Genomic DNA, 26,908 nt, shown 5'->3' with positions numbered 1-26,908 from the left:
AAGTCATGAAACGAGGCCTTAGATGGTCAAACTGGGTGATATCAGCCACTTCTTAGCCATCTCCCAAATACATAGGATAAATCACAGAGTGTAAATGTCCTTATGTGACATTTTCTGTAGCCCCTTAGATAAGAGATCCTTTATATAGGTTGTAAGCTCTTGCCCATAAGACTCTTTTCCAGAAGGTGCTAGAGCAAAGCCAGTGGCAGTTGGCTCTGGCAAGCTGCATCTACCTAATGAACATGGCTCTTGGGCCCACTGCATGCATGTGGCTTCTTCCTAGTAGGTCCAGTGCATACAGCACAAAGAGCACAGTAAGTTTTAAAGCCTTAGGGTGACCAAGGAACCTACAAACAATCATAATCCACAGGAATGCCTAGAAGGGAAGATCCACCAGCAAGTTGCTCTCTGGGCAAGGGGAGCACTGCAGACTGCATGGTGTAGTGGGCTGGGGGCAACCCTGGAGGGAGAGAGGGGCTTTGGGTAAGGAGAGGGAAGTGAAATGAAGGAGAAAAAATAATAATAAAGTGAGAGAAAAGCACAATCTTTATAAGAAATAAGGCATGCAAAAGCTGAGATTCCCACCACAGAGCTTTTCATGTCGCTTTGCTGTTCCTGTTTTGCCTTGTAAAACTTGCTCAGTAATATATTACTCTTTAGGCCATTTAACGTGAGCTATAAAACATTAGGCAGCATAAGCAACTTCCTGCCGTTTGTATGGAAGAACCTTAACTTTTATATTTCCTGATTATTTTGGCCTTAATCTCTCAATCTTTAGCAATGCAAGGTGGGAGGGGAGGGAGAGAATCAGATTATATCTGTTCTATAGCATTGGCTTGGCAGGTAGAAAATATTTTTAGAAAAGTTGCCAGTATAGAGGAATCAATTGCAGCTAGGAGGATCACTGAAGGAAAGAGGTAGATTCTTGGAAAAATTCAGACTTTGTACGCTCAGGGCTGGAGGCACTGTGACAGAGGAGAAGATGCTTTGTCTTCAGAACAGTAGCCAGGGAAAATGCCACCCAAAGACCTGAAGGATGCTAGTGAGGGAACTGAGTTCCCCAGCAGTGAATGAGAACAATATTTCTCACAGAAGGAATTTCCAGGAATTTCCACAGTGACTCTGATCTTGTGCCCAGTTTTGTTTACTACTTTAGCCTGAAAAGCTGACCAGTTTCCTAAGGTTCTTAATCTTTGCAGCCAGTCTAGGCACAACCTAAAGGCCAAGACTGATGAATAATTACATCAAAACTACCCTAGTTTCTCCACACAACACAGTACCTGACTTTGACCTGGCTGTATAGATTGTGATAATACTAGTTAGCCATCTGCTTTCCCAGAACATAAATGTTTCATGGACCAGATCTGGAAAGAAGGTGGATGTGCAAGCACCACCAGACAGCCCAACCTCAAGTCACTGTTCTCTGCAAGGTGGAGGGATGGAAGGGGTAGGTGACCTGAGAATCCAGAAATACATATATGCAAATATATCTATGTATGTGTACGTATATGTGTGTGTGTGTGTGTGTATATATACATACATATAGAGAGAGAGCGTGTGTGTATAAATATATGTATATACACACATGAATACATCTCCAGTGCTTTACAGATAGCCATGGAGAGGGAAGCTAAACACAAAAGCTGAATTTCAGAGCTGGCCCCTGAGTCCCTAGCTCCATGCACCAGCACATATAAACCAATGTTCAGCACTTTCCAGTTTTACTGATGTTAGGAAGTCCTCAGCTTTGCCTGGTGTCCCTGTGGCAAAGCAGCACAAACCACAGGCAGCATATCAAGAGGGCAGCCAAAGAGGCAGAGAGGTTTCTGCATGGATCATTCTGTCTTTCACTGAAAAAGACACCCCTCACTGAAAACACCCCTAGGCTTGAAGCTGATTCCTCAGCTTTGCAGAGAAAAAGAAAGTGTTTTTTATCCTATCAAGACTGTTTTGCCCAAGCAGTGAGAGCAGGTATTGTGGCCCTGAGCACTGGCTGCCATACACACGTAGTTAGGAAACCTGTTTAGGCAAGTTGTTAGGGCTTCTGATACACTAATCAGGTAGGTGGGGAGCAGAGCAGTGGCTCCGGTAGGTCTATGATCTCGAATCACTGCCAGGTGAACACAAGCTGGCACTACCAAGCGGCACCCCAGCCCGCCCAGCAGGGTGAGGGTCACTGGAGTGAGCACTGTGATGTGAATATGGGCTCCTCAGCTCCCAGTTCCCGTTGAGCATCCCATCCAAGCAAATTGCGGCTTCAGGTATGCTTTGGCATTTGTCCCTGTGCGGTCTTGATTTTTGCTGCAGCAAGGCTCAAGGGCTGATTTTGTCCCTGAAGTGAAAGGCCCTCCATGAAGGAGGTTCGCACTGAACACTTCAGGTCCCCCAGTATGGAGGCCATGGAGCTGGCCCTTGACATTTGCTCAGGGCTCATTTTTTAGTTACTTCAGTTTCATTTTTGAGTTACTACAGATTCTCTGAGGCAAGGAAACCTAGGGAGAAATAGAAAAATAAGAGCCATGGTCATCCCAGTGGCTGAGTCATAGAACCATAGAATCATAGAATCTGTAAGGTTGGAAGGGACCTCTGGAGATCATCTAGTCCAACGCCCCTGCTCAAGCAGGGTCACCTACAGCATCTTAGACAGGGTTGTATCCAGGCGGGCTTTGAATATCTCCAGAGGAGACTCCACAACCTCTCTGGGCAACCTCTTCCAGTGCTCTGTCACTCTCACAGGGAAGAAATTCCTCCTCACATTCAGGTGGAACTTCCTTTGGTTCGATTTTTACGCATTGCCTCTTGTCCTGTCACATGGCACTACTGAAAGAGTTTGTTCCCGGCCCCCTGACATCCTCCTTTCAGGTACTCATACACATTGATAAGATCCGCCCCCCTCAGTCTTCTCTTCTGCAGGCTACACAGGCCCAGCTCTCACAGACGTTCCTCATAGGGCAGGTGCTCCAGCCCTCTGATCTTCTTTGTAGCCCTACACTGGACTCTCTCCAGTAGCTCCATGTCTCTCTTCTTCTGGGGAGCCTAGAACTGGATGCAGCACTTGAGATGAGGCCTCAGCAGGGCTGCGTAGAGGGGCAAGATCACCTCCCTCAACCTGCTGGCAACAGTCTTCCCGATGCACCTGAGGAGACCATTGGCCTTCCTGGCCACAAGGGCACATTGCTGGCTCATAGTCAATTTGTTATCCATCAGCACTCCCAGGTCCTTCCATATGTATAGAGCAAGGGCCTGAACCAAAAATCCGAGTCAAGTTTCTTCCCTGCCCAAAGACACACACCCAGAAAAGACCCTCTTTGCCCAAGCTGATGTTGACAGAGAGAAGCATGTCTCAGAGGCTTCCTTTCTCCCCATCCTGACGCAAGGCTGAGCTGGCAAGGTGGCTCCTAGTGCAGAGGCTGGGACAGGAAATAAACTGCTGCTTCTCAGGCCCAGCCCAGAATACTGAAGTTCTCCAGGCTATGGGTGAAGTAACAGCTCCTCATCCACACCGGAGAGGGTGATCTGCCCCCAGAGAGCTGCTCTTCTGGCTGTTTGGGCATCTGCGGCCTATTTCTGATATGGACATGAAGGAGGAATTGGTTAGAAATACCCTGCAGTCTATCTTCAAGCCCTTCACCTGAGATGACCTCACTGTTCCCTATCTTTCTAACTTTGTTCTCCTCATCTTTGCTCCTGCCAGCAACTCTGCTAGTCAGACAAAGGAGATAAATCATCTGGAAGGAAGAAATCTTCATTCATTTAAAAACCTTTTAAATTATTTTAAAAAATAGCGCTCATAAATTAAAAACGTCTCCCAGAAGGGCTGAATCCAAAACCCTCTGGCTCCAGGCATTTTATCTGCCTAACCTTGCCTCACAGGAAATGCCCTTACCACAGACTTTCACAGTGCGCTGCCCTATTATCTGGGTAATTAGCTGAGTCTATAAATGCAGAGCAAAGCTAGAACCTACTGACTCCTCCAGAGAGTTGGATTTTCTATGGGAGGCCAAAAAATTAATATAAAGTACACCTCAGGCAATGAAGGCAGGAGGAAGGAAATGGAAAATATCTCTACCACAGTTTACACAAGGATTGTTTAACCCTTTTAGGACTAGGTAGGCCTTGTTGTTCTCTTGGACACCTGTCTGCCAAATGATACCTCGCTATGATACCTATTTGAAAATTTTTATGCAGTCTCATGACTCCAATCCCAGCCTATACAATACCCTGAGTAGCTTATCCTCTGAGGATGTCCCATTTGCGGCCCTGAGCTGCTGTGCTCCCTCATCAGAGGCCTGATGCTCCAGTCCTGTGGCATGGTAGTGTGGTCCCCGGGCAGCTCATGCATCCAGTGTCAGAGGCAGCTTGGCTCGGCAATCCCACCCTCCCAGAGGAGGAAGGGGACTTTAGCAGAAACCTCAGAATCCAGATTCAGAGGATGGAGAAACAAAGGTTGTTGGAGAGATGGACCACACATCAGGGATCCTATCACATTAGTTCACTGCATCTGGACCAAGAACAGAACTCTAAAGTGTGTGTCACACTCCATCAAGTAAACGGAGGTGATGTTCCCAAGGAACAGGGAAAGCTTTCTTTAAATCTGCATTGGCAGATGCACTAGCCACTACCCAATAGCACTGGGACCAGACAGTTCTATTCTGTGGTCTCCATGGGCCAGTTGATCCCAGTTAGCTGCATCTACTCTCCTGAGAGCAGAACCCAGTTATACAACTCAGGTTCTGAACTGGTCATGTCCCTCCTGACCAAGGTCTGAGCAAACCTTCCTTTAGCTGAACCTGATCCCAGGCAGATGTGGTATTTCAGAAGATTAGAAAAAGAGAGAAAGAAGCAGTTGAGATAAAAAATGGTCATTCTGGAGAAACTGTTTTTCCATGGGTTGTGGCCCAGCCGTAAGCCTCAACGCTTTCCTAGTACTCTGAGTTTATTCTCCATTGCTGATCCCTCATTTTCCTCACTTAGTCCTCACTTTATCCTCTCTTGCACCCTGTCAGCTCTCCAGTCTGGTTTCCCCCATCCTGAAGTCACTGATCTTGCAATGACAGACAGCATTGAATCTCCCCAAACTACCACCCCTTTGGTCTCCAGACACGCTTGCTGTGACTTCTCAGAGGACTTCAATTCTTCTGCCTCCTTGTGCTTCATCTTCCTTGAAGCCTATTCCCAGCCCCACTCAGACATAGCCTCAGTGCTGCCTTTCACAGAGCAGCTGAGTCAGTACAGATGCCCATGCTGGAGAAAGGAAACCTGCTTCTAGAAACAAGTAAGAGTGAATTGCCTGTGAAAGGGAGGAAAGTATATTGCAGACAGCAAAAAAATAATAGGCAGACATGTTTTCACCATGGATGTGCAGATGGGCATAAGCTCTGCCCACTTCCCTCCACTTGCACCCACTCTGTGCCCTGCTCTGCCAGCAGGATGTGCCCAGGATGCTGTGGACAGCTTGGTGCAGACCACTGCCAATTTGTGCACCTACATGGTAGATGCAGGTCCCCAGCTTCCTTCCCACAGCTCAGTTCAGGTAGACCTGTAGGTCAGGTTTGCAAGTCTGCCTTCCCCTGCATGGCAAACTGCAGCAGACTTCTCCATGCCTCTCCTGCCTGAGTCATTAGCTCTATGGTTATTGTTTGTGCATCCAAACGACTGAGATCCCCACTGCTCAGTTTTGTGGTCAATTCCTTTTGTGTCTTGTAAATGATATGCGCATGGCAGTGCTTATACTCCCAGGACCCCCCAGTGAGATCCCACTCTCAAAGGCTTACTTCAACGTTGTTAAATAAATCAAATGGAATTGAAAACATATTTAATTCAGTACCTTCATCAAYTAGAGAACAGACAGAAATACTGGTTGGAACAGACACATTCTGGGCACTGCTGCATTTTTAAATGGGGAACAGAGCTGTGTGAGGAAGGACTGGCAGCTGCAGACATACAAGGCAGGGCCTACAGACAGGCTTCCCTCCCCCAGCAATAGACCTTTCTGTGCTACATAAACTCTGTAAAATGATCCAGCACTGTAAAAGTGAAGGCTGGGATGTTTCTAGGCAAGGCCATCAGAATGAATACTTGTACAGAGATTACTACTTGCTGCTGGCAGAAATTAGACACCATTAGGATCTGACAACCTTCCCATGGTGTGAGGGCACATCTCTGCCCCTTTGGGACACTGATGAACTCTGCCAGACCAGTTACCTGGGTTCTTCTTACAATTTGTGAAAATGAGCGTTTCCAAAACAAAATTCAGTAACCCAAGTAAAAATATTGACTGTAGAAAATGAAGAGGTCACTTCTTTCCCTTGCCTATAAAGGGACTTGTGCACGCATATACATTACTCTCATATCTATCTCCATTTGGAGACGGAGTACGATGGTCAGAGAGTTGTCATCAGTAGTGTGGAGTCTAGTTGGAGGACTGTGGCTAGCGGTGTCCCCCAGGGCTCAGTACTGGGTCCCATCCTGCTCAATTTCTTCATCAATGGCCTGACGAACGGACAGAGTGCGTCTTCAGCAAATTTGCAGATGGTACCAAGCAGGGAGGAGTGGCTGACACACCTAAGGGCTGTGCTGCCGTTCAAAGAGACCTGGACAGGCTGGAGAGCTGGGTGGAGAGGAACCTCCTGAGGTTCAACAAGGGCAAGTGCAGAGTCCTGCACCTAGGGAAGAATAACCCTAGGCACCAGTACAAGCTGGGGRCCGACCTTCTGGAGAGCAGCTCTGCAGAGAAGGACCTGGGAGTGCTGGTGGGTGGATGACAAATTGACCATGAGCCAGCAATGTGCCCTTGTGGCCAGGAAGGCCAATGGTCTCCTCAGGTGCATCGGGAAGACTGTTGCCAGCAGGTTGAGGGAGGTGATCTTGCCCCTCTACGCAGCCCTGCTGAGGCCTTATCTCGAGTACTGCATCCAGTTCTGGGCTCCCCAGTACAAGAGAGACATGGAGCTACTGGAGAGAGTCCAGCGCAGGGCTACGAAGAAGATCAGAGGGCTGGAGCATCTGCCTTATGAGGAACGTCTGTGAGAGCTGGGTGTCTTTAGCCTGCAGAAGAGAAGACTGAGGGGGAATCTTATCAATGTCTATAAGTACCTGAAGGGAGGGTGTCAAGGGGCTGGGGACAAACTCTTTTCCGTAGTGCCATGTGACAGGACAAGAGGCAATGCGTAAAAATCGAACCAAAGGAAGTTCCACCTGAATGTGAGGAGGAATTTCTTCCCTGTGAGAATGATGGAGCACTGGAAGAGGTTGCCCAGAGAGGTTGTGGAGTCTTCTTCTCTGGAGATATTCAAAGCCCGCCTGGATACAACCCTGTCTAAGATGCTGTAGGTGACCCTGCTTGAGCAGGGGGGTTGGACTAGATGATCTCCAGAGGTCCCTTCCAACCTTACAGAATCTATGATTCTGCGGTCACACAGCTCCAACCTGGCTAGGAGTCAGATATGTATTCTGGGTCCTTTCATGTTCCCCTTCCCTCCTTTCACTTATTACATGCACTTGCTATGTCTCATCATCCAAACTGTCCTGGGGAAGGGCACATGCTTGCTGCGTGTGTTAATCACTACCAGGAGAATAGAGTTTGCACTGATGCTATGCAACAGAAATACAGCACCTAACTATTAACATTACCTACAGCTTATTAGGTTTAGTAAACCTTCCCAGGTCAACTCAGTCTCTGGTCACAGATATCAAAAGCAGCTGTGGTCTACTGTGGGTTCAGTGACCTGTGCTAGAGGAGTCCACAGTGATCATTCACTGGATCCAGCAACCAGGTCTTAAAAAGAAAGCTGGCCTGAGTTTCCAGAGATGTGTAGGCACAACAGGAAGGATTCATATCCTCTAATCCTTTACAGTAGTGCCATCAATACATCAGACACCTATCAGGGAAACTAAATACCAAGGGCACCTAAATACCCTTTAAAACACTTCAAAATCCACCCTGGAGGCTTATAACATGGGGTGGAGAAGTGGCACAGGGGGCCAGTGCAGGGCATCATGACAAYCTTAAACGTCCTCTGTCACACGGTAGAATCAGCCAAAGGTGCAGGAGTCAGCCAAGCGTGGCCAGCTTCCTAAGCATCCCATTTTTACTTCCTTTTTGTACTATGGACTAGCCAGACAATTGTTCCCAGCTCAGGCTCAACCACAAGCCAAGCTTTGATATAAGGCATCTGGGTAAAGCTGTCTGGCCGGTGTTGGGCAAGAAGTCAAACTAAAAGGTCATAACAGCCCCTTGAGCTTTCAGACTACCAATTAAATCATTCCCAGTGCTTGATTTGGCCACAGTAACCAGCACAACGAGGAGTAGTGGTAGTTAAATTTACTGGCAGCTTGGTTAGATGCCAGCAAGGGACAGGTAGAAATGCAAGTCCTTATCAGAGGCTGTTGGAAGGCTCCCTCCAGGGCATCAGAGTGACATCTCAAACTACCGGCAGGAGTTTGCAGTGGGACTGAAACAGTTAGTAAATGTCCCATCTCCACCTTCTAATCTTATTGCATCTTCAGGTTTATTAGCTGCAAATTTGTGGTGTTTTGTGGCTTATGGAAGAATTTACAGTACTACATAATTCTTTTTTGGCTTCCTGTGTGGAACCACTAATAGTCCCTAGCAGGCAGAAAATTGACCTGAGACTCTTTCCCCTCCTCCTCTCCTTTTGGCCCAATTGAAGATATTAATAGTTCCAGGCTTCGTGTTGTCAGCTTCAAATCACTCTGGCAGTTAAAACCCAAAATAACTGTGCCTTTGATGTCAATTTACTTTTATTTCTAAATAAACAACAGAGTTGTTTAAGATCTTCCAAATGAAGCTATAGGCTCACTCTAGAAATAACAACAATGGAAAGCCACCCAGTTCATTCTGTCTTAGGCAGACTGTGTGACCTTTAGGGGGTTTTCATTTTATCTAAAAGACCAGACCAGGGTCCTTTCAACATCCCACTGTAAAGCCTAAAGCTGGTAACTTGGAGCACAACTAAGGAAAACAAAGGAAAAGTACAAGAGAGACATGGAGCTACTGGAGAGAGTCCAGCGTAGGGCTACAAAGACGACCAGAGGGCTGGAGCACCTGCCCTATGAAGAACAGCTGTGAGAGCTGGGTGCCTTTAGCCTGCAGAAGAGAAGACTGAGGGGGAATCTTATCAATGTCTATAAGTACCTGAAGGGAGGGTGTCAAGGGACCGGGGACAAACTCTTTTCCATAGTGCCGTGTGACAGGACAAGAGGCAATGGGCAAAAATCGAACCACAGGAAGTTCTGCCTGAATGTGAGGAGGAATTTCTTCCCTGTGAGAATGACAGAGCACTGGAAGAGGTTGCCCAGAGAGGTTGTGGAGTCTCCTTCTCTGGAGATATTCAAAGCCCGCCTGGATGCAATTCTGTCTAATATGCTGTAGGTGACCCTGCTTGAGCCGGGGGGGGGGGGTGTTGGACTAGATGATCTCCAGAGGTCCCTTCCAACCTTACAGATTCTATGATTCTGTGAGTGATTTTGCTTCCAAAAGCCTTTGGTAATGGGCAAAACTCTCTCGATTATGGCATGGACCTACTTTTTCCCCTTATATACAGTTTTATGAGGCCAGCCGAGCTATGCCAGAGCAGCCCAGTATGGATAGTGTCACCTGGTGGTAAGTTTGGCTTTTTGCAGCTTTGCTTGTGTCGTAGGAAAGATGGAAGTTGTGGAAAAGTGTCAGAGTATGGAGTTGGGACCAGCCAAAAATTGCCAAAACTAGTGGTGGGACAGCAAGCAGAAAGGAGTGGTATCTGGGACTGATGTAGCCTTGCTGATCTTAGGTATCTGCAAAAAGATCTGAGGACTGAATTTCACAAAATGACCAGAAGCATCCTGGTCCTGTGGAGCTTGCCACTGCCACAGGCTCCCACTTGGTGAAGCTTAGCAGGCATTTCTCAGTCATTCCTTGGACCAAGGCCTCCCTTGAGCTCTGAGGAAGGAGGAGAAGGTGTAGGGAAGCCATCCATATGTGTGGTCTTGGAACTGGCTTTTGGGGAGGGCTGCCCCACTGAGGGAAGAGCTTAGGCCTGGGGAACATTGGGTGCAGGCTTCTTTCAGCCTCTCCAAACTAGATGAACTCTCTGAAACCAGCAGGGCTTGGCACAAGGCTGCCTTGGAGGCAAGTCAGGGCAGTTTGAATGGCACATAGATCGAGAGCAGGCAGCTGCTAGCAACACTTAGGGGAGCTGCTAATGAACACAATTGAGTTTATTTTCCATGAGGGAGACTCACCTCACTGATAACCAGGAAGCATTGGCAGCATAAGCCCATTGTCTCTCCTAAAAGGATTGGGGTTACTGGCAACCAGACTGAAGTAGTATGACTACACCTGGTTGCATTTCCACTTTCCAACAAGTCTACTATATGCCAGAAGTCAGAGATGGCTTTTTTACCCAGAGGGATCTGCTGAACACAATGCTCTTTGTATCTGTTTATTACAGAGGGGGAGGGAGGCCCAGAGATGCTGCCAGGGCTGGGAAAAGGTGTATGTTCATTCAGGAAGAACAGTTCCTGTACATACTTGCACACACAGTGAAGTACAAACAACATGTTCATCTGCTGATGAAAGAACAGACTGCCTGGAAGAAAAGCAAGCTGGAAAGGAAATGCATTTTTAGAGAAAGACAGGAACAAATATTACAGCATGTTGAATTATTCCTTGTAAATAGTATTGGTTACAGATCTAAGATCACTTTTTCTGTTAGTGAATCACAGGTGAGCCAAGTCTCATCTTTATTGGGCAATATTTTCCATCTGTTGGCTGCTCACGAACATGTTGAGTATCGCTGAGGAGAAATTCACTCCCTGGGCCATCATAGAGAGCTTCCCATGGCGTCAGTGACACGACTACAGTGAGTAGTGTTGCACAGGGATGGTCTCACACCGCCTGTTCTCCAGGACTGGTCACTGATCACACAGTGTTGCACCAGCACCTGCATTTATGTTACAGAAAGCTTTACAAGGGGAAGAAAAACCACACAGCTCCCCACATCCAGCCTTGAATGACCTCTGCAACTTCCTGTTCTGCTGTGAAGTCTCATTCTAACCTTGGAAAGAGACTGTAGGGTGATATTTTCAAAGATATTAAACACCTTAYACGCATAGAGAGATCTGTGAGAAACAGAGCTTAGGTTGTTAATTCCCTCTGATTTTATTCAGTGCAACGATCTAAAGGTTTTCAGGATTTGACTGAAATTTTCAAAAAGCACAATAGTGTACTATCTGCGCTTTTAATCACTCTTTCTCTTTAAAAATCTACCTCTTTGCATCTTTGAGCTTTAATTCAGAGACTGTGCACCACAGTAGTCTTGCCCTGTCTTCTCTCAGTGCATATATATAATTGTGAAGCACTCGGACATGACAGTGATGGCTGCTCAGCAGGTACCATAGAGAGAAATTGGCTAAGAACATACAAATCGCAGACAACGAGCTATATGCACCTTGCAAATAGTGAGAAGCAGCAGCAGTCACATGTCAGATTATTTCTTCTTAGATAGCTCATTTTGGACTCAAGCAGAGAAGACTCAGAAAGATCCCTGATCCACTTGGACCTATATCAAAACTAAGTGCATCAAATCAAGCTTGTTTATAAAGGAGGGGATCTCTCATATTTAATATATGTGAGCTGGCTAGAGGAGGGGATTTGTCACACCTGTTTCACTCTTAGTCCTTGAGGACACAAGAAGCAGCTTTTTTGTGCACTGGAAATCTGCCATCACATTGCCGGTTGGACTAGATTGGGAGGCAGAGCTTGTGGCCTTGTCCCCGGGCCTTTGATCCTCTCCTGCTGATTGCCAGCATTCGGATTTATTAGGCTATCTGGACCCTTTCCAAATCCTTTCATATGAAGTATATGTACTATAGGAGCAGGATTCATTTTCCCAAATCTACACTTACAATGTAGGCATCCAGACTCCCTCTGTAATAGGAGGAGAGAAAAGAGCTTTTGGTGTGAGGAGACAGATTGTGCCAGAGCAGGGCCTGCCTCTCCCCCACAAGATAAAACCCAGTCAGGCCATGTCCTAGAGAACATTTACTGGGGAATGACCAAGTAGGGGACAGGGCCGGAGGAAAGATATGAAGTGAATCATAGACACAGAGTCCAGAAAGACCCAAGGGAAGAGCCATTTGGGGAGACTATCTGGGGTGATTTACTGGGTAAATATTCATCAAGGGCAAAGCTAAGATAGTGCTGTGGAGACATTTCCATGTATGGACACTAGTAAAGGAGAGGGACTAGGTAATTACCAGAGAGAAAGGGGTCAAGAAAGATCATAACATAATTACCATGCCTTGGCCCAGAGGTTGAGAATTACAAGGTAATTGGACAGCAGCTCATTGCTGTGTAAATGAATGGTTATTTCTGCTCTGTAAACCACAGTCCAGGTTACATAGCAATTACATTGAGGTCCATTAAGTGTAATTATACAGTAATCTCCAGGAGCCAGTAATTACCCTCATGTTCCAAAGTATCTATCACTTAAAACCCAGTGAGTTTCATGCAAGTAGGAAGCAGTCACATGCTATTCAGACTTTATTGCCTTAATCTGTGGGATGGACAGGATGGGGTCAAACGGTACCACTGCAGCTGGAATCACCTCTCCAAGGATGGTATTAGACAGGCTAGATAAGGAGTGTTACACATCCAAAGCTCAGTCAGTCTCCCTGAGCTCCCTCTAGTCATCAACAGGATCATCACCTTCAGAGGGCTGTTCCTTCCATGCATGTCAGCACTGCCTCATAGCTCAAAAAATCATTTTCCAGAGATACTAGCCCATCCTTGGAGAAAAGAAATATAATCCRTGAGGCTTATTCAGGCACAGATGTCTAGTTAGAGTAGGTAGACTCTGCACTTGTCACTACAACTGACTATATTAAATGTATTATATTTTACTTAATTTGTTAAATTGCAAATTAAACTTAACACTCAGCAGTGTCAATTCCTCCTCCACATCACTTCCATCTTTTGCTCACTATTTCTCAGTCATCAGAGTAAGAGCCTTCCTAGAGTCTGCTCTTCCCACTGGTCCCAGGCACAGCACATCCCATTGGCAGCATAGTCAAGCATTCTGTCCCTAGGATGAGTCCCTCTGCTCTGCAAGTCCCTGCTGCCCTCTGCATCTCAGGGCAAGGGAAGCAGAGACACAGCTCTTTTGCAGGGCACACAGAATTGAAGCTGCTCTTTTGTTTCTTGGTTTTTGTAACATCCCATTTTGGCTCTGAGAAAAACTACTCATAGTATAGCATCCAAGGGTGTCTCTGAGAGAGGGGCAGGGCACTTTTTGAAGATGTGAACCAACAGCAAGGCACAGCTCTGGGCACTGAGGGGTTCTGCTGAAGGGGTCCAGACAGCAGCAACCCCACAGCAACCATGCTTGAGCTGGCTCTTGCCTGACAGTGCTCCCAGCAGGGAATATTCCTGTTGCAGGAATGTGTGAGGGTTTGTTTCCAGGCAGTGGCTGGATCACTGTGGTAGGAAAAACCTATCTCTCTTGCTTAACAACCAAGTTTCCATGCCTTCAAAGCACAGATACACTCAGCTGAGTTCCTACAGGATTGTTAATGAATATTTTTCCCTTCTCTGTCTTTCAGGGATCTAAACTACAACGAGCTGTTGGAATTCCCTGGGGCTATTAGGACTTTGGGTCGACTACAGGAGCTGTGAGATTTTCTGTTTATTCCCTTTTAAAAGCATTCTCCAAAGGACCAATAAAGATCTGCATGTGCTCTGACCTAGGGAGAACACTCAGTCCAAGACTTCATCTGTCTTTCTGAGCACTCTCTACTGTATATATGAAAGCAGTTTAAACTCTTGATCGCCCTCTGCTTTAATAAAGCATTAATCTGCTTTAATACACAATCACCCATGGCTAGGGTGGGTTGAGGGGAGTGGGAGATCCCTCTGTAAGGCTTGGAGCAGATTCCTCCTCAGCTCTTTATTACCTGGTGGCATCTGATGCCAGCTCAGAGTCCATCTGATCCCAAGCTACTTAGAATGTCCTTTCCTCAGATCAGGTCCATAACCATCGACTAGTCTGTGAGATTGTAAGGTCATGGTTTCTGCATGCCCTGTGCCACTTCCTCTGATGTGCATGAACTATTTGATCTCCCATAGACAACTTTATAACAGGGAATCCCACAATTTTATAACCGCTTTATGGGCCAGCTGTCCTCTAACTGGCTAGCCTAAGGGACACTAAAAATGGGAGACCGTCCAAATTAGCACTGGCAAAAGTGGAATCCCCAAGACAGAGACAAGTCCAGTTCCACGGTCCCTGTGGACAGCTGTAACCTTAAGACTGTGTCACACTGGTGACAGGCTGGGATGGAAAAAAAGCAGTTGCTTTGGTGCTTCTGAGAGGCTGCAGAGAAAATCCGATGCTATCTTTTTCTTCTACTAAAAGAATTTATTTTGTAGGACATCAGATCTGACACCATCTTTACTCTGTCTTTCAAGCTGGGATCAAGATCCTCAGTCCACTTTGAGGTGGCTCTTGAAATACACATCACTAAAGAAGAGGCAAATTTCAAACAGCCACCTGACTAACCACTAAAGCAGACTGTTCTGGGATGAAATGACCCGGTCATCACCCAGAGCCCACACTTGGTGTTTGATACAGGATCCTATGCCTGCAGTTCTCTGGCCTTTGTTATACAGGAGATCAGACTGTGGCCACAGAGCTCTCTTCTGCTGTGAAACTTTGCTGGTAGCCATTTTCTCAAACTTAATCAAAAACTTCATGGCTAGATCTACAAATTCTTTAAAGTCAATAGGGCCAATATTTCACTGCGGACTGGACTCTGATTAACTGCTGTGGAGCTATAATTGAAGAGACCATCCACAAATATTTTAATCCCTGGGTGATGTAAAATATTTGTTTTGTTTGCTCCAGTTCCTTGACCTGTAAGTGTTTCCAGTTCCCTGGCCTATAAGTGTTAAATTTGATCTTGGTGAGTTGAGTGGAATGGCTTATGGAGCACCACACTGTTCAAAGAGTAAATGTAGCAGAATGAGAACTTTGTCCTGCCAAACAAGGAGAGATCTTGTCCTTTGCTGGGCTGACGCTACAGCTAGAACAGAGTATACGCCTTCCCTTTTATCACCTCTGTGTTTTGAAGACTCTTTGCCTTTTAAAATGTTGAGGAATAAAGGTGTCTCCAAGACTTTCTAATCCATTAATACAAAAATTTTTGTTTCTCTCAACAGCAGTTTTCATAACAACAACATCAAAGCTATTCCAGAGAATGCATTTGTTGGGAATCCCCTTCTTCAAACAATGTAAGAAAATTAAACAGTGTTTTCTAAATCACTATATCCTCCAGAAAGGGGCATTTCCTGATGTCTTTGGTTGGGATTCCTGACAGTTGTCACAATGATTGCAATTTGATATTCATGATATATATGCTAATGTAAGCTGAAATCAGCTCCCTCTCAAGTATGCTTTAGCTTTTCTGCCATGGATTCTCCTTTCCCCTCAACTGAATTCTATTGTTGTATCAGGCTGATAACAAAGAAGGAACAATAAATCGTAGTCTGCATAGAAATCTTGCTGTGCATATCAGAGGATTTTCCAAAATCTGATTGAAGTCTGCATGTACTTTTTCCTAGTCTTTAGAAATGCTGCTAGTTGGTTACAGCAGTGGCTGCATGTGCTGGGAACTGAGAGACAGAAGAGACAGTGTCACCCCAGATCAGTGTGTGTCTACCCCAAACCTTTGTACATGAAGTTCTGCAGAGAGATATGCAGACCTGCCAGTGCATTTCCATTCTGACACAGAGATAGCCAGAGATTCTAGACTGTTCTTCCCTGCATCAATCATGACAAGTGACAAAAGCTCTGCTTGGCTAGTCTGGAACTTAAGTTATAGAAATACCAACATCAAAGCAATGATAACACCGGGTGAAAATGGTCATTGCTCCAGCCAGAGCAAATCAACCTCATTCCCATCTTCCTCAGACACTATCCTTAGTGCCATGTGGAGTTGGGACACATCCAGAATGCTGATGTCTCCATTGCCCATCTACAGTCTTTCACAGTTGGTGAAAGTGATACTTCTAGGAGGTGATTCAACTTCTAAAGTTGGCTGGATCCTAAGAGAGTTTATTTCTCTCCACTGACTGTGAAAAGTAGGGAAGACACTGGTGCTTTAGAGTGTAAGATTAGACAAAGTGTCAAGTGCAGGGCATGTCCCAGCAGGTCAGAGTCTGTAGCAAGATTAAAAAGGGTCTTGCATCTTTCTAGCCTGCTTGGTTCATCAGGCCCCTAAATGGCCATCCCAAAGCAGCAGGATTTGAAATATCATTTGTACCAAAGTTCAGTCAAAACATTTCTAGTGGGAGAGCCTAGGATTATCTGGAAAAGTACAGCTCTTCACTGGGTAGCCAGCATCTCCTACATAGCTTATTCCTAGATACTCTAAGGCTTGTAATGGCATCTTCTCTGGGATGCACAGAGAATCTAACCAGTTACTCATTTCCTTTGTAGCCATTTCTATGACAATCCCATCCAGTTTGTTGGACAGTCTGCTTTCCAGTACTTGCCAAAGCTACACACCCTGTAAGTTCATCAAGTAGCTCCTCAGAGGTAACACAACCAAGTTCCAAGCCTTGGGAGCTGGAGACTTTAGTGGCCTTCTCCCTTCCGCCTCCCCAGAGCTATTGTGCCAATAAAAGATCACGATGCTGCTCTTCCAGTCAGCCCTTAAAGACAGCAAGCAAAGGGGTAAACACTGCAGATGTTTTCTGCTGAGGGAGAATAACTTTGAGAAGGAGATTTTGGAGGGGAAAAATTCTTCCTTCTATTGACCTAACTGGCAAGCACCTGAAGAGGCTTCCAGGGTCTCCATGTCTACATCAGCATCAGCAAAGACCATATTCACAAGTGCCACTGTATATGCTACTCACTGCTGAAACAATCTGCCCCAGGGTCTGCCACAGAAACCATTATACCCCAGCAAACTGAAGGCATTGAAGGGACCTGCCTTCCTCCAAGGGAAGGAGAAATATAGGAACACTTGTGCCTTGTAACACCACCACCATGGCACAATCTGATTGGGCAGGAAGAACTGACAGTGCTTCCTTTGCATGTACGGTCCTAATTCTGCCCCAGGGCCACTACCGTGTGGTAGGTATCATCTGGACCAGAACAGTTGCTTCACATTGGCCTAACCTGACTGATTTTTCAGCTAAACTGTTGGAGTATAGTAGTAGGCATTAAGGCAGAGGCAACCTCAAAACCTCTCTCTTTACAAGCCTCACCCAGCCTCTCTCTGCAGGGACACACAGTCAGGCAAATAAAATAAATCCTCCAAATACACATGCATTCTTTAGCTCCAATATAAAATCTCTGGGAGGCTTGGGTGGGATGCCCCACTTGCATTCCCCATGGCAATTGTTTCTTTTCGTTAATTTAATTTGTGTAGACAGTATGCCAAGAATGTCAGCTGCTCTGAGCCTGCCAAGTCTTCCTGGATAGAAAGGCCCAACTCTGGTTCACTGCATCTGTGCTGCATGTGAGATGTTTGCTCCAACAGCCAGTGAGCAATGGCACACTCATAGGAGTGGCATCTTTGGACATGGGCCTCCCTTTGCCACATTTGAGTGTACAGAAGCAAATTTGCCAGTATGGCATTTGGGAGCAGATGATCTGGGACCTTGGGCAGTTGCAGTCACTTCCAGTTCCTCTGTGCATTTATGTTACCCTTATTTCTCTGCAGGTCACTCAATGGTGCAACAGACATCAGAGAATTCCCAGACCTTAAAGGAACCACCAGCCTAGAGGTTTTGTGAGTGGCAAATCTCTCCATTTTACTCTGCTGTCTGTGCTGTTCCTTCTTCAAGGTGGTCTAGGCTATTTCACTGAGAACAACTTCTGCAGTGCTGTTCTGTTCATTATCTTCAGCTCTGCCTCTTCCTGGTCACTCACCTCTCTGCTTAGTTTCATTCCTGTGCCTCCTGAAAGCAGCCTTCTTTGTGAGTTGCTCTTTCAGTAATGTTAGAGTGTGCTCCAATCTTTTTTTTTCTTCTCTTCCTTCTGCATCTGTGAAGGAATAAGTCTTTGGGTGCACTGTTTCAGCATGATCTGTTGAGACCCAGTGCTTCCCAGGACCAGCACTGGCAGTATAGTGCAGGGATAGAAACCTCTGCTGTGTTTGTAACAATTTGCTTCCCTGGCTGGGGGCTCCTGGAGCTGGTCAGGCCCCATCCTTACACTGCCAGACCCAGGAGAGGGGGAGCCCTAGAGGACATGCTGTTTTTGGCTGCACATGGTTCTCCTCTCCATGGCACTAGGCCCACAAGCTGTGCTCAGACTGCAGGGCTTGGGAGCACTTCTGAGCTCCAAGCCCAGGTATGTGCCCTGGCCGTGCCATACCATCCGCACCAGCACCCATATACTAGTTTCTGAGGCAGCCAAAGCTCCAGGCAAATCACTAGTCTAGACAATAGAAATTTGAGATAGCAGAGCATGCTGCAGAGAGAGTGCTACCCATGCTAGATGTGGCCAGGAACATCAATGAATTCTGTACTCAGCAATGTTCCAGAATTTGTTAGAGGAATATACTCCCTTTGCCAGGTCCAACAACATTGCCCGCTTTTACCCAGTCTCCATTTCTAAGTCAGCTTTCATTTCTCTGCAAGTGTTTCACTATCCCATTTATGTTGTCTCTCTTGCTAGCAACTGGAGCTGGTAGTTAGACTTGGGGGTAGCAGAATCTGTGTGCTGGCTCTCAGCAATACCATTTCTTCTCTCTCCTCCGCTCCTCTAGGACCTTGACCCGGGCAGGTATCCATTTACTTCCCAGAGGGATGTGCCAGCAGCTGCCCAGCCTCCGAGTCCTGTGAGTAACATGTGGTTCTCTGTCCTGCCTGGTCTTTGGGAAGATGGCATCAGAAATTGGGCTTGTTCCTTGTCCAGCCCAGAGAGGGAACCAGCTATGGAAGACCATCCTATGGAGCCAATGTTCTTGCACTTGCTACCTTTCCCGTGCAGAAAACAATACCTTGGGCAGTGCCATGATCTCTGTATATTCTTGAACTTACTTGCCTCATCCCAGTGTAGCCCCAGAGTGACGCTCTGTGGTCAGGACTGTAAGTGATGAGACAAATTCACATTTGCCTCCTCCTTGCACTGCGTCACCAGGAACCGTGTGCTCCATGAAAGTAAGGTAGAGTGAGTACAAAGGGCAGTGGGTCAGAATGGCAGCATTTCACAGCTCCTAGGTATGTGCTGCGCAAAAGGCAGGTGTAAATCATGATTCACACAAGCCTTTGCTCCAAGGCTGACCTCCCCCAGTTGGAGCTCCAGGAAGTGCAGTCTTCTGGAGGAAGGATCCTGTTGCACAGCCCAGGAGAGCGCAGGCCTGATCTGATAAAGAGCTGCAAGGTCCTATGTCTCCTCAAAAGGTACAGCAGTGGCAGAACAGGATTTTGCCCCAAGACTCTAAATCACTTTGGCCGCATCTGCTTTGCAAGGCACTGAATGATGCTGAGTGGGATAGGTACTTCTTCTTTAACATGATACATGATGAAATCAGCCCCCAAAATGCTTCCTACATCTTCTCAGGAAGCACTCCCCTCTGAGCTCCTCAACTTTGTCTTCAGTTGAAGACATCCTCTGTAACGAGCCATGAGCCAGATTTATACAAGTTTGCTGCCTTAGGGCAAGCAGTAGGCTTGCCTCTTGTCAGTTAGCCTTATCCAAGCAAGCTGAAAATGAAAACAAGTTTGTTCCAGGAAAGCAACAGGAGTGAATTTTTGATCACTGAAGTTGGAAACACGAGAAAAACATAAAAATAAAAGAACATAATTAGTAACTTAGCAGATCACAGAACTTTGGCTCCAGCTGTCCCTGTAGGGAAGATCTCTCAGTTTTAGACATCTGGACCAATTCAATGGACAACTTGCCACCAAAATATAGCCTTTGGAATGGCCAAAGCTGTAGGGTCCTGTAGGTTCTATTTATATTTGCAAGTTATCAGAATGTAAACCTTCACAGCAGAGCCTGCACTCCATCCCTACCCCCTTCCTTGTGGAAGAGTTTTATGGGGACACCCCACCTTATTCCTTCTTTCTAGTTAATTATACTGACATTAATTGCATTGCTTTCAGGGTTTGAAGACAGGTTATATGGGCCAATATTTGTGCATGTTTACATCTCCCTTGCCTTCTGAGACACATCATTAGCTTTGTCTTTGAAATTCATTGGTCTGTCTCCTCACAGAGATACCAGTTGCCCTCCCTGCTTTCCCTCACTTTGCCAGCCCCTTGGTAGTGTGTCAGAGGCTAGTGGTGTGTCAGTGTGTCACATTACAGCTCACACACAACCAAACATAGGTGATATTATTTACACCACATTTCTGGTCTCCCACTGACCACATCATGCCACAGGTTTTCTGCAGAGATCTTTCATGGTGGCTGTTAAGACAGCAGATTTGGCATTTAGGGTCCCCAGGCTCCCCCCAACCTGTTTGGTTTTGACTTTCAATCCACTGATGCCCCCCACACTGCATTTTCACCTCCAAAATCTTGGGCCCTCTGCCAAGCTGATCAGGCAGGAGTCTGACCCACCACAGGGGTGTGAGTCTAGTGGGCATGCTGTGAAACTGGCCTGTGCATGGGCACTGAGCCCAGCACTCCCAGGGCAGGGCAGTCTTGCCAAGCTCATGCTTGGTGTCAACCTGACATCGTTCTGCTGCTTTGTCCGGAGCTTATGTGGCTCAGGGGACAGATTTGTCTTTCTTCTCAGGCAGAAATAGCTGTGTCTTTCCTGAGCAGAGCTAAAGTCTCTTTGATCCCAGCAGAACCTTTGCCCTGATATGTCCAGAGCACAGCATCAGTAACCAGGTTTTTCACATGCCTACTGGGCTGCATTTGATTAACTCTGGAGTGGCCAGAAATAATCACTGAGGGATAAGTTCTCCCTCTGTTATGGTTTAGCTAAGGAATCACCCTGTCAAACCCTGTGGATTGACAGGGGGCCAGTGAGAAGTGACTGATCCTATAGCTGTCACCATCTGTACTGGGTGACTGAAATACAATAATGTTGTTTGGTTGTTTTTTCCCTTCCTCCTCTTCCCCACCATGGAAAACTGAGGGAGGGAGGGAGAGGGTGGGGAAAAAATAATTAAATAAATAATTGAAATGTTTTAGCAGCAACTTATTGGCAGAAAGATGGAAACTGAGATTGAAAAATCTGCTTAGAGGCCACATACAAATCTTTCTTCTGGGGCACCTTTTCCTTGAAGAGTCATGAATCCAGTCTCTTGTTGGTAGGGAAAAGATCTTAAGCATTTTGTTTTGTCTTTCAATCCACTGATGCACCCCACACTGCATTTTCACCTTCAAAATCTTGGGCCCTCTGCCCTCCTCTCTAGGCCCATTTTAGTTTTAATAAGTTCACATCAAAGTTGTGCTAGGATAGTTTCCCTCTGACTACAAAGTCACTCTGCCTTTGACGCTAACACACCACCAGACTATGAAGTAGTAGGAACAGGAGTTTGCTGGGAATGGTTTCCTGGCTACTGCACCAATGGCAGCACTTGAAAGAAGGAGGATCAGCAATTTTCACATTCTGTAATGTCCTGCATCAATTTCCTGTCTGTGCCACAGCTCCCTTTCCTGGAAAGAAGCCAGGAAAGGCTGAATGGAGAGCAAGCAGTAGGTAGTTCAGTTAGGTTTGCTACACCACAAAGSAGACAAGGCAGATGACTGGTTGCTCTGCTGGCCAAAACCTCCCCAGGCTCTGAACGCACATCTGCAGCTTTTGTGAGTTCCTCCATCCACAAAGGCAGGAGGAAAACTCTGGCACAAACACCCCTCTGGTTTGCCCACAGAAAAGCAAGGCTGTGCATGGCAGAAATTGGCACAGACACATTTTAAAGCTGACTTGGGGCTGGGGAGGAGCGTGGCCTTGAGGAAAAACTGTAGAAGCCTAGCCAGCTCCTTCAGTCTGTTGCTTGTGCTGGAGGGAGCTGGGCTGGGACTGGATTAGCAGGTAAACCACTGAGCAATGACTGCATAGGACAAAGACATTCAGAGCAAGTGTCAGGTCTGAGATCTCCCTTGCCTGGAGTTACTGCTCTCCGTTGCTGTGTAAAATGGAGTTCAGGTCATTCCTCTCTCCAACAAATACCTGCTTTTCCAGAGAGGGCTCAGGAGCACTCACTTTCGATCTCCTAACATTTCTGTGCTGGTCTTCCCTCTGCAGAGAACTCTCTCACAATCAAATCGAAGAGTTGCCCAGTTTCCACCAGTGTCAGCGGCTGGAAGAACTGTGAGTAAAGAGATCTCTTCGCTCACGTCTTGATCAGGGGGAAAGGGGCTTCCTGAGGGACAGAGACAGCTCCCAAATATAAACCTCACCTATAGCATCACTGGATCTTGAGATTAGAAAGACGTGTAGGAGTGAAAAGTCTGATTCAATCACACTGGGCACACTTGTGGTGCACACAGGAGGCTCTGGGCCCAGAGGTGAGCTCCTTTCACTAAGCACTAGGAAAGCTGAGCATTATAGCTCACTATCATCTGGACTGCAAAAGGAACAGAGCTCTATGCTGTATTTGCCTCTGTGCACATATAACAAAAATGCATTCCCTATGCATAAGAACTTAATGCACTAAAGTCTTTTCACAGGTCCCAGCTGCAGGAAACAGAAACAGGGCAGGACAGCACTAAGTTTTACTTTACTAACTTGAAGCCCCAGGTATGAGCTAATTAAGGGTGGGGTGTAGCTATACCATGAACATTTTCTGCTCCCATGCCAAGGGCTCAGACACAGAGCAGCTCACAGCCACACTGCTGAGGGCTAGTCACTCTATTGGGAATATTGACTCTTTCCTCATGAACAGCACTTGATCTGGGTCTCCTCTGGGCCCTGAGAGGCACCTCCATTGCTCTGAGATAGTTAATCATGCTCAGTTCAAAGTATCTGGACTCTCAGAGCTGACCCCGCCTCTCATATCCAGCCAACGAGAGTTCTTGGCCATGATGAGGGGGGAAAAACAGCAAAATAATAAATACTATAGTTTCTTTCTAAAATTCTGTACTATAGGATTCCCCTCCCACATGGCATGGGTTTATGCCAGGGGATGTGCAGGGGCTCTGGCATTCCTTTCCCTCTGCACACTAGTCCTGGCTGTTGAGGGGAACTATAGAATTCTGCTCTATAAGATGTACACATCTTATAGACGTGTAGGAGCAGCATCCCACCAAAACACAGAAGTCACTTAGAGAGGTTGTCCCTGCCCTCTGCAGCATCACGACCTGAAGAGCCAGACCTCTTCATCCAGCCTCAGCAAGACTGAGAATTAGGACAGTGTGAGAAATCATATGAAACTGAGAGTTGCACAGCCCATGTTGCTTCTTTGGGAGCTCTGAGGGCAGAAGTGGGCAGAAATTTTTCATTCTCCAGACAAAAAGCACTGATCTTTAATATTGATTGGGTATGTATGTGTGTAGAGGGGAGTATTGTAATAATTTTGTCTAAAGCATACCCAAGAAAATGTTTTTAAAATATTTTAAAATACACAAAAAAAGAAAAGCTTTTGGAATTCTGAATTTGTAGTTTCACTCATGATGCCTGTATTTCAATATATTTCATAATATGACAAATTCTAGTTTGTCATTAACACAAAAGCATAGTAAATCCCTCTTTCAGATCTCTTAACGTTAGACAGACCATGTCTTAAATTAATGGGGTTTTTTTGCAAAATGGAAATCTAGTCCCTTCARCCCAAACTTATTATCCTGTTAGCCCCACCCCCACCAGATATCTGCACTTCTTCTGGGAAATGAGTTGGAAACAAGTTTGGCGGTGCATGGCATGCATGGCATGTATGGTATGCATGGCAGCCTGGCATGCAAACAACTTACATGTGCCAGTCACTCTACTGTAACTATCAATGTGCAGGTTTTTACCTGCAGCGCACATGTGGTCCCTTGCAGCTAAACATCCTTGAATTACCTTTCACTAGCTCGCTCCAATATTCCTTCTTCCCAAGCTCCACATCCCCAAATCAGTGCACATCCAGTCCTGCTACTCGAGACCCCTATCTCCCCAAATTTGTGCATAGAGTTCTCTAAGGCCCACACCTGAAATCTAGATCATAGGTACAAGAATTGCCTTTTGACTACACAGGACCCTAAGAAACCATCAGTAGAGTAGGTGTGAGAGCCTCAAGCTCCTCTGACACATGAACATATGGCCAAACACCAGCTAAGACGTGACAGCCATTGCTTGCTGACCTTTGTGAGCATTTGTGAGATGAGTCAAGGTCATTTCTGAGTCTGAAATGTAGGTTAGCTACCCAAGAAATGTCCTGAGGGTTGTTATAGGTAAAGCACTGCAGAGTGGCTATCTCCCTTTGCAGAATATCACATATCAAGGAAGACCCTTTTGCAGGTCTGAGAATTCATGATGGCCATTTTGCAGGAAATCTTTGGAGTATTCACCATTATTCAAAACAAGAGGAAATAAAACTGACAAATTGTGAGTGTTTCCCACAAAGTGGATGCTTGGATCAGTTCTGGATGTCTCCACAGGGGCATGGGAAATAGATAGTCCAGTCTGCTAACAGCACAGCCAGCTCTAACCCTCTTCCCTCTCCTGCCCCTGAGAATGCAGGAGGTGTTGCTGGAAGGAACTGTGAAGGGGCTGAGGTACTTTATCAAAAAAACATGCAAGATTTGGATAGCAGGTTCAGCAGGATTGTTCTTCATAAGCAGCTGAGTTCCCTTCAGCCCTCAGATCCCCTTCATCATCACCAGTGCAAAGGGCGGCACTATGTATTCCTTCCTGAAGAGCCACATGGAGCTGCATTTGCTAATTCATTGGCTCCAAGCCCTTCTCTGGAATGGAGCCCTGCTCTGGAACAGAGCATCTGTAGGCTCAGAGTGGAACAGAGTGGGGAACTGAATGGCTTTGGAGATGACCAGGAACCTTTAACCATTCTGCATCAGTGGCACTTTACTGTGCCACGATAACATCTAAAGGAGAAGCTGTCTGAGTGCTGGAGCTGCCCTCAGGAGAAGATAACTTTGAGCTATTTTTTTTGCTCAGACTGTTTATCCCTTGAAATAAGAGCAGGTTTCCCAACCTCACATGGCTCAAATGGCAACTTTCACTGTGACACTATTTACTTCTGTTGCAGTGGAACAGAGATCCCTCAAAGTATGAATATGACTTCAGCTATTTTTTAAAGCCAGCTTCTGTCTTTTCAGTGGTCTCCAGCACAATAAGATCCATGAAATCAGAGCAGATACCTTTGGGCAGCTAATGGCCCTGCGCTCCATGTAAGTATAGCCAGGCTTGTTGGTAGTGGGAATGACTGACCTTTTTGCTGGGTGGAAAGGGGAACCATTAGCATCCAGTCAAGCTGACATGGATTTTCCCAACTCTCCTCCCTCTATCTCTACTGGGAGGCTTTGCTTTCATCACTAAGCTATCTGGTTCCAACCTTCTTCCACCTCCTCTTGTAAAAGAACATGGGCAGCAGGGCTCTGGGCAGAAACCTTCACCTTGATCTCCCTGCTGCATGCAGAGCCACTGGACTGGACTGGCATTGATGGAAGCTGTGAGTTGGCCAGTGAAGCTGAGTTTAGCGGTGCATAGGATGCACCAGCCCAGGATGTATCTGATACACAAATGCCATCCATCATGTACAACACACACTTGGCACATGCAGACACCACCTGTAAATAAACTCATCATCACATGCCACTTGTACTGACCACACACTGGAGCTCATATGTTGCACACCATTTAATGGGCACTTAGCTCCCACGCGGCATGGGTTTATGCCAGGGGGTGTGCAGGGGCTCTAGCACTCCTTTTCCTCTGCATACTAATCCCAGCTGTTGAGGGGAACACTTCTGGGCCTCACATCTGTGCAAAGCATCTCATTTCATTTGGGACTGTCTCCCCACAACTCAATGCATATGCTAGCCATGTTAAGTGGACAAAAGCATGTACATAGCATACATATCAGCCCACTTAAGTGCATGGCACCTTTCGGAAGCTAGTAAAACACCTCTAGCTCTGCTCGAAGTCACTCTCCCTGTGACGCACAGGAAGAGCCCTCCAAGTGCTGATGGTCTGCACTTGCTATTCTCTTAGTGAAATGAATCGCATAAAAGCTTTTTCCTATGGTGCAGCAATTTCTGTGTCCTTTAGTAGATCTGCATTCCTAGTCCTGTTATGAACACCATGCTGACTAACTATGCAGTTATTCATGTATTGCATGTAACACTACAGATAGCACATACACAAATATGACCACGTTGCTGCCACAAAACAGTCACACAAGCCTATGTGTAGGCATGTACACCAGCATTTGTCTTTGGGTATTTTCTGGGTCCTTGTGGGAAGGACTCACCTCACCTAAACTTCAGACTTCTGCAGCACGACAGATACATCTGCCTCAGGTAACCCTAGCTCAGAGTGAGATGTGACCTCTAGCTCAGATGGAGGCAGATAGTAAAAGTTTGTTGAGGCACCTCAATGATCCTCCCCATACTAAGCCAACTGTACATGACAAGACACACTTAAGTTGACCTTGTTCCATCTTCCGCACACATCCTAACCATATTACCCTAGCTTGGGCACCCAGCATTGTGACTGCATTAGGGATGTTCTGGCACTAAGGAAGGCATAACCTGTGTAGTGCTCTGAGGATTCACATGCAAGCATAAGATCTCCAAATTGAAACAAATGAATCCAGAAAGGAACCTGTTGCCTTAGAATCAGTGGAGGAGCTGCTGCAAAGCATACTCTTGTGCTCTCTGTTAGAAACCACCTAGATGAAGACTCCAATGATATTTGCCTCCAAGGAGCTGGAATGAGGCAGGCCAAGAAGCTGCAGATCCCACATTTGTTTGCATCTAATCCCTTGCCTAGGCCAG

The 26,908-nt window shown here is 46.3% G+C and overlaps 1 protein-coding gene across 1 annotated transcript in view; it reads left to right on the top strand.

Annotated features, from left to right (window-relative positions):
- Nucleotides 1–26,908, top strand: part of LGR6 (leucine rich repeat containing G protein-coupled receptor 6) — a 162,776-nt gene that overhangs the window by 120,965 nt on the left and 14,903 nt on the right. The window contains exons 7-13 of the mRNA XM_085307702.1: nt 13,603–13,671; nt 15,218–15,289; nt 16,497–16,568; nt 17,728–17,796; nt 18,778–18,849; nt 22,218–22,283; nt 25,229–25,300. Of these exons, the coding sequence (XP_085163828.1) occupies nt 13,603–13,671; nt 15,218–15,289; nt 16,497–16,568; nt 17,728–17,796; nt 18,778–18,849; nt 22,218–22,283; nt 25,229–25,300 (492 nt within the window). The remainder of the gene's footprint in view (nt 1–13,602; nt 13,672–15,217; nt 15,290–16,496; nt 16,569–17,727; nt 17,797–18,777; nt 18,850–22,217; nt 22,284–25,228; nt 25,301–26,908) is intronic.

Source organism: Rhea americana, unplaced genomic scaffold (genome assembly GCF_003343005.1).
Source record: "Rhea americana isolate MKP2758 unplaced genomic scaffold, rheAme1 scaffold_261, whole genome shotgun sequence".
NCBI classification, from domain to species: Eukaryota; Metazoa; Chordata; class Aves; order Rheiformes; family Rheidae; genus Rhea; species Rhea americana.
Note: the sequence above shows the minus strand (reverse complement) of the source record. Positions and strands in the feature narration are given on the sequence as shown.